General features: G+C 39.5%; 1 protein-coding gene across 1 annotated transcript in view; it reads right to left on the bottom strand.

Annotated features, from left to right (window-relative positions):
• col12a1b (collagen, type XII, alpha 1b) overlaps positions 1–17055 on the bottom strand; it is a 193266-nt gene that overhangs the window by 169452 nt on the left and 6759 nt on the right. The window contains exons 4-10 of the mRNA XM_084737671.1: positions 15593–15736; positions 10671–10730; positions 9167–9430; positions 8776–8940; positions 6213–6386; positions 4546–4836; positions 3014–3616 (exon numbers count right to left, since the gene is read on the bottom strand). Of these exons, the coding sequence (XP_084593797.1) occupies positions 3014–3616; positions 4546–4836; positions 6213–6386; positions 8776–8940; positions 9167–9430; positions 10671–10730; positions 15593–15736 (1701 nt within the window). The remainder of the gene's footprint in view (positions 1–3013; positions 3617–4545; positions 4837–6212; positions 6387–8775; positions 8941–9166; positions 9431–10670; positions 10731–15592; positions 15737–17055) is intronic.

Below are 17055 nucleotides of genomic sequence, written 5' to 3'. Positions count from 1 at the left end.
CTGTAGAGCTGCAGAGATGATCTGACCTAAAGGTTTTGTTCTCCAGATGAAAGAAAACATGTTTGTTTGGCTCAGAACTCAATAAATATCACATCATCATGATTTTAATATTTTTTTTCCCCAGTGAACATGTAACTTTGAAATTCTGGTATTGTGACAACTCATCCATAGAACTTTAAAAGTCTATTGCAGAATAATACAAAAGAGCTGCAACAATGAATCAAATAATCAATTATTAATCAAATATCAGATTAATCTGCAACTATTTTGATAATCGAGTAATCAGTTTGAGTAATTTCCAAGAAGAATTCTCTGATTCCAGCTCATTAAATGTGAATATTTTCTGCTTTATTTACTCCTCTATTACAATAATCTGAATGTCTTTGATTCGTGGACAAAACAAGATATTTGAGGACGTCAATTTGGGAGTTTGGGAAACACTGGTCAACATGTTTCACCATTTGATTTGCAAAACTCTTGTGAGATGTGTACCTGCTGTTTCTGGTGAAATAATCAAACTCCTGCGATCTTTCGTGGATCTGGGGTTCCTTTCTAAACATGACCCTAGCCTTGAGGATTTTTAGTAATCGAGTTACTCGAGGAATCGTTTCAGCCCTAGATGATGAATATAATCCTTAGTTGCAGCCCTAAAACACAGCTCACTAATGATGATGCTAACTGAGCCTCACCTTCCTCTTAGTTAAAAGTTGGTTTGCACTGCTGAAAAAACAACCAAGACTCCCTTCAAAAAACAGAAAACAGTAGCAAATGAAGGAACCCAGAGCGTAGAAGGGCCGACCTACATGTCACTTAATAAAGATGTAGGATCTACAAGCCATCTGACAGCTCCATCGCTCAGACAAACATCAGAGGGGCGGCTGCTGAGAAACTCCACTGCAGGAGCTGTTTGAGCATGGAAGCTGTGACTGTGCTGCTCACTCGGGCTCCTGAACACTTCTCTTTGTTGACATAAAGTCATTATTATATAAGAATTATATAATCGGCAATCAAAGCTGGTGTGAGTCACATTCTACGCTGGCAGACCAGCGAGCTGCTTCTGGCAAACTGAGAGAGTGATTAATATTTGGCTTTCAGAGGGTGAAGCAGCAATCGTGACTGACTCTTCTTGCTTGTTTAAACTTGACTACCAGATGCTCTGGGATGGCTAATGATTTCAGCACAAAGAATGCTTTTCAAAGTCGGGTATTGTTTTAGGGGTACGTGACGGACAGCACACCTGACGGTCTGGGTCGTCCCAACACGGAGTCATCTGGTGGTTGAACCAGGTTTAAATAAAAGCCCAACAAAACCTCTGCAGTCACTACTTGACCCAGTTCTAACATTTCCACATGCAGGAAACTCTCCCTGGCCTTGAGAGATCAAAAGGTGGACATGTGTTTAACACATTGAGGCAAAGAGGAGGGCTCGGTTGAAATAGACACGCTTGGAAAAGTGACATGAAAGTAATTGTGTGCATATGGACGAGTGTTGGTACTCCTCCGTCTGTATTCTCCCCCACAGTGAAGCGTGATAGAGTTACGTCTGACTGCTGCTGTGATTAATTCTTACAATGTTGGTTTAATCACGACAAATGTTCCAAATTACAACAGTCGACTGGTAGGTCTCATTAAACATGGAATAAAATTTTAAAAAATACTTCAGAATAACTGGCTGAGCCCACACAGATAGAAATTAAAAGCATTCGTCTCTGTTCATAGTGCAAATAAAAAGTATTGGGATCATTTTTTATGAAGGTCAATGCATTATGAGCACAATTATAAGACATTATAATGCATTTTAAGGCTTTAAAAACTAATAAATGTTTATAATCATGCTCGACAACTTATGACAAAGTTTAGACTGTTAAGTATTATAAGTGGTGGACATAATGCATTTTTTCAGCATTCATAATGCTTTATACTTCCAAGCAAGGATACAGCCACTTTACTTAAAGGGATAGTTCATCCAAAAATGAAAATTCAGTCATTATCTACTCACCCTCATGCCGACTGAAGGTCGGGTTTAGTTTTTTAGTCCACAAAACTCTGCTGGAGTTTCACAGGATCTCCCGAACAACTGAAGTGAATGGTGACCAGTTTTCAAAAGAAGAAAACAACTGAATGAAATAAACTAAAATGCCTCCATGCTGCTCATCTGGTGTAATCCAGGTCTCCTAAAGCCCTGATATGCTGTTCATTTGCGCATGCGCAGCGTCACTCCACACACCCAGTTCACGCTCCAACAGATCTACAGTGAAGATTCAGGCTAAAAACATGCTGTAAATGACATCGTTCAAGCCAAATTGGCATGTCAGGGCTTTAGGAGACTGGGATTACACCAGACAAGCAGTGCAGAGGCATTTTATGGGGCTTTTTGTTTGAAAACTGGTCACCCTTCACTTCAGTTGTTTGGGAGATTCTGCAACGCTTGTTTTCTTATGAAACTCCAGCAGTGCTGCTCCACAACAACTGCTTCACTCAGTGTGACAGCAAAGAAAAGTATCAAAACTTCATGCAATGGAGGAAATCCATCCAATCCAAATAATTTCCCATAGCAAAGCACTGGAACAAATCTTTAAAACCAAACCAGAATAATCTCTCTTAGCCTTGCAGATCCTCTCACTGTCACCACAGTCATAATATACAGTGTATGTTTCGCCGTGGTTAAATAAACAGTAATTAAACCAAATAATTTAGAATTCCTACCTTACTGATAAAACCAGAGGAAAAGAGGCAGCAAGCATACAGAATATTTATATGTTTTTAGTGTGTTTTTACCCAAAAATTAACACAAAATACCTTGTTAATTATGACAAATGACTACAGCAGTTTAATTTTGCAAGAAATAAGGATGGTTCATGCATTTAGTAGAATCTAGCAGACCAGAATCAACCCAGACTTTAATTCAAATGAGAACAGAATGATCAAATCAAAATTCCCCCAGCAGCAGATTCATAAGTTGAATAAAGCACATTGTCATCAGCATAGAGGATTATTATTGTAATATTACTTACGTCTCTGCAGGATATTGCGGAGTTCTTGCTCGATCCTCAGACAGATGGACTGCGTCAGTTCTTTGGAAATCCTCTGGAAGGCATCAAAGTCCTCCACGGTGTACACATGGGTCTCTGCAGGCGTGTTGGCGATGGCCTCCAGCTCACTTCGTACAGCATCTTTAACGCCGACGGCGAAGATCTCGACATCGGAGCTCCTCAGCCTGGTGGCGGGCTCCTGGAAGGCGTCGGATGACTTCCCATCGGTGATGAGGATGTTCACGCGAGGAACGTTGGGACGTGCCCCTCTGGAGGTCTGGAAGATCTTCTCCCTCACGTACGTCATGGCCCTGCCGGTGTTGGTGGAGCCGCCGCGGTACGGGAATGTCCTCACGGCCTTGATGACGGCGTTCAGGTTGTGGTGAGTGTTCAGGTAGAACTCGGTGTGGGGGTCCCTGCTGTACTGAACCAAGCTGATCTGGACTTTGTTTGGGCCGATGTCAAACGAGTTCACCAGCACCTCCAGGAAAGCTCTGACTTTGGCAAAGTTAGCCAGACCGATGCTGTAGGAGCCGTCGACCAGGAGGACGACGTCGGCTTTGACATCCACGCCAAGAGAACATTCTGGATAAGAAAAACAAAAATCACAGCACAACATTGTAATAAAGTAGCTTCAAACATAACACACTTCACTATCATGAGCAGAGATACGCAAATCCTTTTGTTTTCAGTTGTTATCTGATTCTGACACTGAATGTTTGCTTAACACACATTACAAGTCGCTGTCTTGTTTTTTCGTGGTTTTCGTTGGTTTCAACAAGTTAAACTTAGGAATTTTAAAGACCTTTTAAAAAAACATTGTGAATGCGACCAGGGCTGAATGATTTTGAAAAAATATTTAATTGTGATTATTTTGACTGACATTGCAATTCTTATTTTGACTGAATAACATGTTAAAGTGACTGTGGTGTGATGTTTTTTTTTGCAGGAATCTGAACCAAATGATGAGATTTTCTTCAGTCTTTTGAATCTGAAGTGTAGGACAGGACAACTCTGCCTCACAACATTTATTAATTTAAGTTTTTTGACATACATTTTTTCAGCCACTTGGTTTTCACACTAGAAACACCCCAACCATGGTTTGACTCGATCCGGACCGTGACCACTTCTTTTGTTTGGACCAGGGTTTTAATCTGTTTGGTCCAGACTGTGAAAAAGTCCAAAAGTCCAGACCAAATGATGTAGGTGTGAAAGAGTCCCAACTCGATGCGAATGGTATTTACAAGTTTGAAACTGGTAGTTATCTCATGAAACACACACTTGACATCAGGTATGAGGTGCTGATGATAAGGATTTTTGATTTTTAAAAACAATAATTTGTCATTTTAGAAGAAGTTACGTAAGCTGAGCCAATCACCTTCTGGCTGTAGCTCCTAATGCACATGAGAGAGGTGTTGATTTTATCATCTAACTCCTGGTGATAAAGATACTCAGCACCCACTCAAGGAGAAAGTTTATTGATGATGTGATGATGTTGGTTATGTTTCACTCACCCACTGATACTGAAATCGGCTGCGTCATCTGCATGATGGTGACGGGCTCGCTGGGTGTCAGGCCCTTCAGGGCGTACAGGTTGATCTGGTACTCTGTGTCTGGAGAAAGGTCTGTGACCACCACAGAGGTCTGGCCCGGGCCCATGTACAGCTCCTGCCGATTTCTGCCGGTCATCATGGGGATCATCTGCACCTTGTATCCCGTAGCCTCTCCGATAGACGCGTCCCAGGTCACCTGTATGGACTTTGAGGTCACCACCAGGACTTGGAGGTTAGAGGCTGGCTCGACGGCTGCAAAAATCAGAATCAGAATTATAAGATTATCTGAACATCAGTGTCAAGTTTATTTATATCGGACCAAATCAAAACATTTTTCCTGATGATGGCGCCTAAAGGAAGGAGGTGGGTAAGGTGAACAGAACTAGTCCAAGCACAGAACCTTGTGGAACTCCAGAATTATCGTTTATATGTACAAACTGAGATCTACTCTCTATCTGCAGCGTAAGTCCTGAGCAATAAATGTACACAAATTTGTCCTAATAGTTTAATATTTTGGAAATGTGTTTGTTATCTTAATACGAGCACTTTAGAGATGTTGGTAGTTACCTTTGGACAAAGCCAGGCTAGCTGTTTCCCCCGTTTCCAGTCTTTATGCTAAGCTAAGCTAGGTTATAGCTTCATATTTACATCTGGACACGAGGTTTTGATCTCGTTATCTAACTCCCTCCAAGAACACGGTGTGTATCTGTATCAACAAGTTAAATGTAAGATTTAACACTTTTTATTGCCATGTTTATTTAACTTTAAGACCAATTTCTGCCTTTATTGATGCCCATGTCTGTTCTGCTTAATATTGTCTGTAATTAGCATGTCTTTAGAGCTGTTGTTATAAGACAACATGACAGTAACTGGCTGAGTTAAAGAACTTTTGTTCAAATACATTTATTAGCAAAAACCTTAAAAAACTGTAATGAGTGAATGAATGAACAGAAGCATTCAAATTCACTCATTCATTTTAGATCATTTCAGACCATCATTACTGCATGTGATAAATTAATATTTAAGACCTGATCAAACAGAATTGACTGCTATTCAATACTTTTTCGGTTCTTTATTAGTAAATGTGAATTTAAGACATATCAGGACATTTTAAGGACCTGTATCCACCTTGAAGAGAGCAAATAATTACATTTCCTTAAACTACTGCTACTAAGATAACAGACTCTTTGACAGCCGATGTCATTGAAAAAGCTGTGCACACATTTTGGCAACAGAAGTATTGGTCTCCTCCAGTCATCCAGATGAGTTATCAAGCTGCAAATGTTGAATTAAATGTTTTACGAGCACCAAAATCTCCAAAATGTCTGGTTGTTGTGTATACGACACGTCAGAATCGATATTCCACTGGTCAGCTTAAGTTGTACAGACTTGCGCCAGGATCACGACCGTTGCAGAGCAATCTCGGCATCTACAGCTGTAAGCTATTAAACGTGTTGACTGGACTGGGGACGCGATCAAAACTGCTAGTGTTTGCAGAGCCCATTAACGAGCTGTTGTGGTTCTCTGTTCTTCTGTTGCCAAACTGCGCGTGCAGCAGATTGTTTACAAACTGTAAAAGGGTTCATAGAGGACAGAAAATAAAAAAAAAATCCCCCAAAAAATCTCACCTTCTTCTCCGCTGACGAGTGAGTTGAGTTGATCATCGACACTAGCGCACACCTGAGAAATGAACCTTTTCTGGACACTCTTGATCTCGTTAAAGTTGGGGGCGGTAAAGATGTGAGTTTTGTGAGGAGTGGAGGCCATTAGCTTCATCTCCGCTTCATCAGCCTGTTGGACACCTGAAACAGACGAGGAAAACACGAAGTTGCATTGAATATACAGCATGTGATCAAAATTGTGCCACTGTAGCCATTCTGATTGTCACTGCCGGCTAATTCAGGGACGTTTGCTCCTTCTGAGCTACAACTGAACTCACAGACGTCCTTGTAAAGTCACTGGCATCGTGTGAGGATCGCTGTGTCAGAGGTAAAGGCTGAATTTTGCTCCAGATCTATAAATACTGGATGAAATAAGAAATCTATAAAGATGTGAAGTGAAACATTTGTTTTCCCCGTTAGCAAATTAAAAGCTCTCCAGCTGGATTCACCACCAATCGACAAAAAAAAAACAAAAAAAAACAAATAAAGCCCAAGCCTCAACTTTTTTTTTTTTTATTCTCCCCTGGCTGGAAAGTCTGACAGCATGGGCAGTAAATATGAACCTCCATTTTAAGACAGGTGAGTTTTACCGTCCTATATTATGTTGCAACACTTGCATAGTATAGTTTATTCAAAGGTCAAAACTTTCTGATTGACTGGAGGGAAAAGTAATAAGGTACTGTTACTCCATTACTGTACTTCAGTGCACTTCTGTGCATTTCTGGAGGCTTTTTACTTTTTTTTTTTTACTCACCTGAGAGAATTATTCTTCTCTTAGCTCCGTGACATTTTTTGACAGCTGGTTACTGGTCGCTTTGCAGATTCAGATTTTTTACCTGAACTTTGTGGACAAGATAACATAAAATAATTCACATATTACGCCGCCTTTTCTTTCTTCCTTCCTTGTTTCTCTACAAGATTTCTTCCCTTTCTTACCCTGTTTTATCAATACTGCACTTTACTGTAGATAAATCTGGCTCCAATTTTTATTTGAGGGTTTTTTTCATAGCTATTTCCTAATCTTCAAGTCATCTGAGCCTTTGAGTGCTTTTATCATGCTTGTCATCTAAAATGTGTGTCAAGCTGGATGTCTTTTCTTCTTCTGCAAACCAAATCTACCTACAGGTACAAATCTGAACCTGAGAATGTTCAGTAGTAGTAAAACGTAACCCCAAAAAACTAGTTACGTCATGTTCTCTGACATATTGACACAGAATATCCTCTCGCAGGAGGTGAAAACAGTGTTGCAGAATCTCCCAAACAATGGAAGTCAATGGTTACCAGTTTTTAAATGTAAAAAAAACACCAACAGAATAAAAACATAATGCTTCCATACTGCTCATCTGGTGTAATCCAAGTCTCCTAAAATCCCAACATGCCAAGTTGACTAAAAAAAGTTATTTACATCATGTTTTTATCCTGAATCTTCACGGTAGATCCTTAGCTTGGAGCCACATTTACACACTGCCTGAGAAGTGTGTGTGTGGTGTGACAGTTTTCAAACGTCATTTTGGGACTTTAGGAGTCTTTGATTCCATCAGACGAGCAGCATGGAGGCATTTTATGTTTTTTTTTCGGGTGTTTTGTCATCATTCACTTTTTCTGCAGCGCTGTTGTCCTGTGAAACTAAACTGTGAAAATAAACCCAACCCTCAATCGGCATGAGGGTGAGCAGACAATGACTAAATTTTCATTTTTGGGTGAACTATCCCTTTAAAGGGACAGTTTAGTTTGCTTTCTACAGTAGAATCTACTGGAAGTACCCTCTCTCTGCTGGAAGGAAACTGCTCACAACACGGTCTGTGGATTATCTTGAGTAACCGGGTCATGAGTTTTGGAAAGAGACGCTGGTTCTGAATTTTTCAAATGCATCTTTTGGTGCTTTGAGCACCAGAAGCTGAGTGCCCATTAGTCCTACTGTACTGAGGAGAAGGCGGACATCTCTACAGCTGATATCTCCAAAACTCTGCAACTCACTCCAAAAAATATATATATATATAGATGGATAAAAAGCACTACACACCAGAGGAAAAACATGCATTTTTGATTTTGGGGTGAACTGTCCCTTTAATAAATCACATATCACTGTTTTCCTGCACAGCATTCTCAGCTCAGATGTTGATAACTTTAGTAAAGCTCTCTTGTGGTTTGAGAAAACTCCAGAAACCGGCTTCTCCTCCAAAAAGTGAGAGCATATTTCATGTTTAACTGAGCAATTATCAATCAGTGACCTGTTTTCAGAGCCTGCAGATGATGAGCTGTTATTATTATTTAAGCACCGGCCCTCTTTAACACCATAGCAACAGCCCACTTCTGTTTCTCCATCCTCAGATTGTGGAAAGTCTGACAGCGAAGCGTAAACATACATAAAACTTGCTATCACTCGCTCGTAATGTTAATGATGTAGGAATTTCACCTTCTGTTATTACGTCATCGCGAGCCGCTTTTCTCAGGAGCAACAGCTAAAAGCATTAAATACAAATGGAAAATGTAAGATGTGGAATGTAATAAACTTGTCCTGGCTACGTACCGAGCACAAAGATCTCCACCCCCCTGCTCCGGAGCTGCTTGGCGTAGCTCTCCACTGCATCCTCTGATTTGCCATCTGTGATGATCACCAGCACTTTGGGAAAACCCTTCCTGGCGCCGGCCTCCTCGGTGAAAGTGTGTGTCAGGACGTAGTTGAGGGCATCGCCTGGAGGAGAAGAGAGACAAGCAGGGATGAAGATTTAAATGATGCACAGACAGAGTGTCTGCTCACACTGTGCAGGTTTAACGCTTCTTTATCACAAACTACTTTTAAAAAGAATCGCTCATGGAAACCTCATCAGTTTGAGTTTTCTGAGCTGAGTTACAAAACTCACAGATAATTAAGAAACACTGAACTGAAGTGGAACAGGAAACGGTATAAGAATCAGTACCTGTCTTGGTGTCTCCTCCTTTGTACGGCAGCGTGCTGATGGCCTTGAGCAGCGCCGGTCGGGTCACGTGTGTGGTCAGGTTGAACTCCGGCCGCGTGTCGCTGCTGTACTGGACCACGCCCACTCGGGTTTTCTCCTCTCCGATATGAAAGGCGCCGGCCATCGCCGAGATGAAGCTGCGGATGAATTTGAAGTTCTGCCTGCCCACGCTCCAGGAGCCGTCCACCAAGAACGCCACATCGGCGACGGCGCCAACAGAGCATTCTGGGGAAAAAAAAGTGAGGAGGGAGAGGGAGCTGAGAGAGGTCAAATGAACATGTGTATCGAAAAAGTATAAAATATCAGTCAGATTTTAAAGTTCACAGTTTGTAAATCCATCAAAGGGAGAAAACTGAAAAGATGAGACAGATGATACGAATGAATCATTTTCTGTCAACAGACTTCAGACGTCAGACAACAGAATCCTGACATCACATCCTGAAACCTCGTCACATGAGAATGAACCACGTGAGGAGTCCCTGGGTAATAGTGGTCCTGCGTAAAAGTCGTTTTATTGCTATTATCTTTCTTATTATTACTTATTTTCTGATGTTGATGTTTTTGATTTTCTGTTTCTTTTTGTTTCAGTTATTTTTTCCTTCTTTCCCCCTTTTTCTGTCTTGATATGTGAATTAAACAATCTTTTAAAAAGTCATCAGGCTTGTTGAAGAATCAGGGATTTGTTAAAATGGTTTTAAGGTCAGCTGAGAACCTGGAAAAGTTCTCAGTGTTACTTTGATCCCATTTAATGTGATAAAATGTTTATTTTCATAAACGTTCCGTCTTACTCGAGATGAGCGTCTAACCGAATCATTGTTCCTTGTGTTCTGGTTGTTTACCAGCTGTTCCGTCGCCCTGGATGTCGAACCAGTCTGTACTGTTGTAGGTAGAGGTGCTGGACTCTCTGCTTCGCTCTGCTTTCTGGGAGTTTTCCTTTTTGACTTTCCTCTCATGAAAAGAAGGAAAAATCAGCTCGTCATCATCTGCAGAACTGAGCCAGGCCGGCAGCAGCAGCGCTCTTGTAAATCAGCATCTGTAATGGTTTCCACTTCTCTCAGCACTTCAGGGCCGGGCTCCTCTCAGCTCGCTCCCCGGCTCCAACGGAACAGCCCCCCCGCCCTCCCCGCCGCCCCGCCCACGACCCCCGTACTGAGCATGTGCGGCTTCCTCCACGCTGGCATAATTGGCCGGCAGGGGACCAAAGCGATGACCGAATACTTCAGAGATTTATGGGGGCCTAATTTTGATTATTGCTATACAATGGGGTGTTGTGTGGTGAGGAGCCTCCCATCGCCGCTGAGCTCACGCTGATGGACGCCGCCCAGCAGAGAGGAAGAGAGTTCGAGAACAAAAAGTGGAAAAGTCGAGGAGGTAGAGCGAAGACTTTCGTGACTCATTGTCTCAGCTGTGAGTGAAGGTTCTCGTCAAATTAAAGTTTAGAATGAGAGAACAGAGCAGAACTTACTGACTGAATCTGAGGCGTCTGGTTTCCTGGACGGTTCTCTTGTGCTGCCACTCGACTCGACTGAAAGACAAGAACATCATCAGTTAAAGTTAGGTAATCCATCCCGCACGCTCAGAAAAATAAGGTTCTAACTAGAACCACAAGGGGTTCTTTGGCTGGTCACCATAGAAAAACCTTTCAGAGAATACCTAGAAACCAAAAGGATAAAGGGTTACACCTAGAAACTTTTCACTCAGAACCCCCTATGACAGGTTCTACAGAGAACCCTTCTGCAGTGTCATTCTTCCACCCAAAACCCTCTCTGGGGTCCTATCTAGAACCTTTCCTCCTTCTAAGGGTGCTAAAAAGAACCCACCCAGAGAACTCTTTTGCATTTCAAGAATTTTACCTAGAAACCCACCAGGAATTCCATCCAACCCCACCCACTGGGTTCTACCAAGAACCATTTTACAGTTTACCTAGAAGCCACTCAGTGTCCTCTACTGCAAAGTGTTTAATCTCAAATCTACTCAAGGTGTTCTTTGGAGAATCTTCTCATATTCCAAAGGTTTAACCTTGAAACCCAGTCATAGGGTTCTACCAAAGAACCCTTTACGTTCCAAGGATTTTACCTAGAAACTCACCCAGGGGGTTCTACTGAGAACCCTTTAACATTTCAAGGGGTTTTACCAAGAACCCATTCAGAGTGTTCTCCCGTAAAAACCCTGTTACATTGTCAGGGGTTTTACCTAAAATCCACTCAAGGTGTTCTACAGAAAAAAAAATTAAATTCCAAGGGTTTTACTTAGATCCTACTCACGGAGTTCTACTGGGAACCCTTTTACAGTCCATGGGTTTTAACGAGATCCCACTCACAGGGTTCTACTGAGAACCCTTTTATATTCCAATGCAAGTTCTTCAAGGATTTCAACAATCCTTGAAGAATTTTTTATTTAAAAAGATTTTTTGGATGAAAATGCTCTTAATGGAACCCTTAGTTGTATGAAGAATCCTTTACAAACTCTTACTTCAGAAAAAGGGTTCTTCAAAAGCAAATGTTCTGGGTAGAATCTCATCCCTTCAGGAGGAACCCTTTTGGAACTCTTATTTCTAAGAGTGTGTGGTTGAAAGTATCAAATCTTCATTTTAATATCGTGTTAAGAACCGTATTCCGTCAGAAACTGTCACTGCTTTTCTTCAACAAACAGCAGAACACTGGAGCTGGAACCATAACTCGCCTTTTGTTTCCATACAGGAGATTTATTCTCTCATCTGACGGGGTTCTTGTGCAACAGTTCCTCCTCATTTATATACAAGGAACGTGCAAAATGAGCTCCCAAACGGCAAAACTGAGTTGCGTTGATGTCAATGTTTCTGACAGGTTTCCAGGGAATCTCCGGAGCTCAGATCATCAGCGTTTGCGGCGGTGCCAAGCAGGCGTCCCCACCAAACCGCTGCCATGACACTCATCGCTGGAAATCTGGGTCACTGCTCATCTACTGATCCATACGTCCACTGTCGAACGTCAACGTTTACTGGACTCTTGTGTCTTTTAACCTGCTGCAGCTGCTCTTCCTGTCTGATATTCTCTACAGTTTGGAGACTGACTGTGTTTCCTCTTTGCTGACCAACTCAGTGGGTCTTTGGCGTGTCGCACAATTTGTTTAAAAAAATCATATTACAGTCATTCTGGCAGATATTGTGATTGCAATATGATTCATGATCATTGGGAATGACCATATTTGCATCAAAATTTTTATTTTCACAGCTATTAAATTCTCTCGTTTTCCTGAAGACTTTTCTTTTCTTTTTTTTTTTTTGAAGACAGCTGATGGAGACTCAGGAAGACGAGCCACCACCAAAATTTAGAGGAAAAGCCACTGAGCCGTAGACAAAGGCTGAGACACACATTTTAGCAGACAAAATATTACAACTTTTTTTAAAAATATGGTGTATAGGCTACATATTTTTATATATATATATTTGAGAACAGTTTGAGAACATAAGAATCACTTTACACTGTAAAATGAGTTTGCAGCCCAACCCAAACTTTTTAACTTTCAAAATTAACATTCAACTAAACAAAGTTGAATGAATATGATCTCTGTAGGAGAAATAAACAAACAAGAGTCTGCTGATTCTATTTTGCTAACCTTCATTTCACTAAATTCAACTTCTGAATCTTTTTTTTTTTTTTTTATCAGTTCTATCACCAGTTGTTGTTAATGACTGATCGGGGGCACAAACATTTTACAGCTGCTGAAAGGGGGTCATTCTAGAAAAAGTTTTGGAACCACTGCTTTAGATAAATGTTAATCTTCAAATTCTAGAAATAAAAAAAAAAAGCAAATGAAACTAATTTGATTAAAAATGTTAAAATCTGAAACATTCACTTTCATTTCAATGCATTTGCTCAGTCATTTTTCAACACACACACATATATATATATATATATTTTTTTTTTTTTTTTTTTTTTTTGGGGGGGGGGGGTCTAAAACCCGTAGATTTAAGTTGATTTAAAGAAGAAAACTAAATCATCTCAATAAAAGATCAGTAGTTGGTAAAAGTTTTTCAAAACTTGCAGCCTCGAAATTTTGAGTTTTCTCAACTTTCTTTGTTTTTACAGTGTAGACCCACAACAACAATAAATGAAAATTTAAATGTTAAAAAAATAACCGTTATTCAGTTCCATCAGCTAAAGAGCTGCAGGTTGCAGAACCTCGGACTTGTGCAATATCCAAATATTAAATATTAAATACCGCTGTGAATGAAGTGCTGTAGCACTGCACAGATATCCTGACCTGCAAATCTTATTCTACAGATTAAAAAAAAATAATCTTTCTCAGGCCAGAAACCAGCCCTGGTGGTTCCCAAACTTTATGACTTGTCCCCTTTTCAAATAAAACTGTATTAAGCTCTTTATGACCCTCATCACTCATCATCATTTATTATGGACATGAATTCAAACAGTTCAACTAAAGAATGACTTTTCTTACTTACCACTTTCTTATTTTTATTGTCCCAAAGTTTTCACAAGAGAGCAAACAATTTGAAGAAAGTAAGAAGCAAACAACAAACAACAACAAAACATAATTATCTTGCGACCCATCATGTTCATCTAGAGACACTTTTGGGAGGTCCAGCCCGCAGGATGGGAACCACTGAACCAAATAATGCAACCAGCCCTTTCTATGTTTCATAAAGATGTTTGTTTCAAAAACTTTGAAGCCACATTGTTTTTGTCTTTTTCCTCGTGTCTTTGTTTCTGTCGTCTTGTTTTGTAATTTATGATTTAAGTCATGTAGCTGTCATGAGGATGTTTTCCACGTCGTAGAAATTAAAGCTGTTAAACCATCTTATTTTGTGTTATCATAATGTCATCCCAAAATTCACCGACTAAGAAAGAGTCCACATATTGAGGTTCAAGGTTCAGTCTTGACGTTGGAAACAGCAGCTCAGACAACAGTTTCACCACAAGAATTTCTTTTGTCTTTATTTTTTTGTGTGTTGTATAGCCTTAAATCCAAATAGTCTCCTTTTGGTAAACATATAATAAAATAAAAATAAAAAATGTTTGAAGATGGCTTTCTAAAAATCTTTCCAAACAGGCTTTTAGTCTGCAGCTTTCAAAGTTTTCCAAAGCTTTGTTCATTCTGAATGCCACACTAACTGGATCTGATGGTGAGACTGTTTTGTCAGTTGTTGTTTCCAGGGTGCAGAATGGAATCACAACCCCTTCTGGTTTTTAAGACGAGAGCGACGAGAAGTCGAAGTGCTCAAAAACGAACGAGAAAAGACGAAATCTGAGGGTGATGAAGATCATGTGACACCATCAAAAACTCAAGAACAGCGACCTTAAGGTGGAGATTGTTTCCTCGGACAGGACAAAGAAATGTATCTTTTTAAATAGTCGTGTTTTCAGACTTTTGTATAAATTGCACGTTCGTACAGAAAACAATTGAATTCTAATGTTATCAAGGTTTGGAAAGTGCTTTGATTTTGGATAAAGTTCTTGAAACTGCTTGAAATTGTAATGAGATTACTTTCATAATAAATTACTGCCTGAGTGAATTAGTTAACTTTTTAGATAAAGAAATAAAATAAGTTTGATATTTGATGAGCCAGATTGTAAATGAAGTTAATGGTTAATCATTCGTCAATTAATTGCCAGATAAAAATTTAACCAATTAAACATATATTAATTGATAATTAATCAATAGTCTCGAAAGGGCATTAATTGCACCTCATTTGACACTGTTTTGTCTGGTGAAGCCGGTCATTGGATAAAGAAACTTCAACTTAAAATAAGAAAAAAAGAAAATGAGTCAAACATAAGAAAAAATGTGTTTTATATCTTATTAATTATCAATCAAGTAATCAATTGTTAGTTGAAAATGCTATCTATTAATCTATTAATTTGTTTCCTGTCTGTAGACTTTTATCACAAGACATAATTTTGCTTGATAAAAGCACAGTAACATCTGATTTAATGTGATGAAGAGGTGAAATAATCATTTTGTATATAAATATGTTATTTAAACACAGCTGTGAGGAGCTGGAAAAGTCTTACCCTGAAATTGTGATTTTAGTTATCATGAGTAAATCTGATTTTGACGACCTCAGAGCAGAAAAACTCCCCCTGTGATGTCTGGCGCCCCCCTAAGGGTGTCCCAGAACCCAGGTTGGGAACCAGTGATCTATAATACGCCGTCAGGTGTTCTTGTTATTTTGTCCGCTCAGTACTCGGTGTCTTTAGTTATTTCACTGTCCAGTTTGGTTTTTTAGACTGAAGCAGGTTGTTGTTTGTCATCACGGTGACTTTCTGCCAAAACAGACCAGCTGCAGACAAACTTTATTAGCATTTTGTTCGATGTCTGGTGCTGATTTACACACACACACACACACACACACACACACACACACACACACACACAGGGACTCACTTGTGATCTGGCCGGAGATGGGTACACTCTCCTCTGATCCAGCGTATGCAGATATCGTTACGACATAATCCACATCTGGACTCAGGTCTGAGATGAGGGTCTTAGTCGCAGACGCAGTCAGAGTAAATTCTTTTGTTGGTTCTTCTGCAGGAATGCACAGAGTCAGAGGGAAGCCATTAGGAAACTATTGCATTACTTCATTTCTCCGAGAGTCAAAACAGAACAGCGCTTCATGAAAAACCTGATTCCGACTGTTGACCTGAGGACTGGAAGAGCCGTGTAAACATACAACAACAGTATGATTCAATTTAATGAAAACTTTCCGCATTACTATGAATCAAAATCATATTAACCCTTAAACGCCCATTTCTTTAAAACGCTTTTGCTTCAAATGTCAATAGGTTTTTAAAGGGATTTATTCATCTGTTGATTCTACTACTTAAGGGATATTTGTGCCTATTTAACGGTTTACAGGATTATTAATACATTTATACAAACATTAAATAACACCTTAAGCTCTCACTTGTACAATTTAATTGAAAATGAATTTTACTTAGAGATACTTTTGTGGTTTAAAGGCAAAGCTAACATCTAGTGCTCACTATTTAATCCTATTTGTTTGTTTGTTTGTTTTTATCTGAACAGAGAAAGAAATGTTACAAACACCAATGTGTGATTTTAAGAGAGTTATATGTTGGAATATCATTACTAAACAACATTTTGATGTCAGATTTTTTAAATGTGAGGTGTCTTTACTCTTAAATCCAAATGGGTCATACATTTACAAGCAAATATCACTTCTGTCAGTTAACCAGTTAGTTAGGTAATGGAATGTAGGTATGAAAGCTAACACTGGTTCTGTCAGTTTGCTAGTTCTTGAACATAAATATCCAATATTAATATTAATATTAGTTCAGTTACCTAGTTTTGTTAGTTAACAGTACTTAACAGGTACAACTTGCAGTTATGGAAAGTTAATATGCAAGCTAACGTTATTTCTGTTAGTCAGCTAGTTAAGTTAGCTACTTGTAAGTAACAGTTACATTTTAAAACAGTAACACTTACATATGGCAGTTATTGAATGTAAATATGCGAGCTAACATTTGTTCTGTCAGTTAGCTAGTTAAGTTAGCTAACAACAAGTAACAGTAACAGTTGTCAGTTATTTAAAGTTATTAAACAAGCTAACATTAGTTCTGCTAGTTAGCTAGTTAACTTAGCAAACAGTAACAGTTATATATGGCAGTTACTGAATGTAAATACGCAAGCTAATGTTAGTTTTGTCAGTTAGCTAGCAGTGGGTAATAGTTACATTGTAAAAAATTTTGCAATTTAATGCAAATATGTCAGTTATGATGATTCTACTTAAACACTTTATAAGAAGTAATAACTAGGCCAAGTGAAGTTACGACTAGCTTCTGGCTCTGTGCTTTGGGGTCCTGTCCTGGTGAAAAAGGTCTTTT

Source organism: Lutjanus erythropterus, chromosome 15 (assembly GCF_056507025.1).
Source record: "Lutjanus erythropterus isolate fLutEry1 chromosome 15, fLutEry1.hap2, whole genome shotgun sequence".
Lineage (NCBI taxonomy): Eukaryota > Metazoa > Chordata > Actinopteri > Lutjaniformes > Lutjanidae > Lutjanus > Lutjanus erythropterus.
Note: the sequence above shows the minus strand (reverse complement) of the source record. Positions and strands in the feature narration are given on the sequence as shown.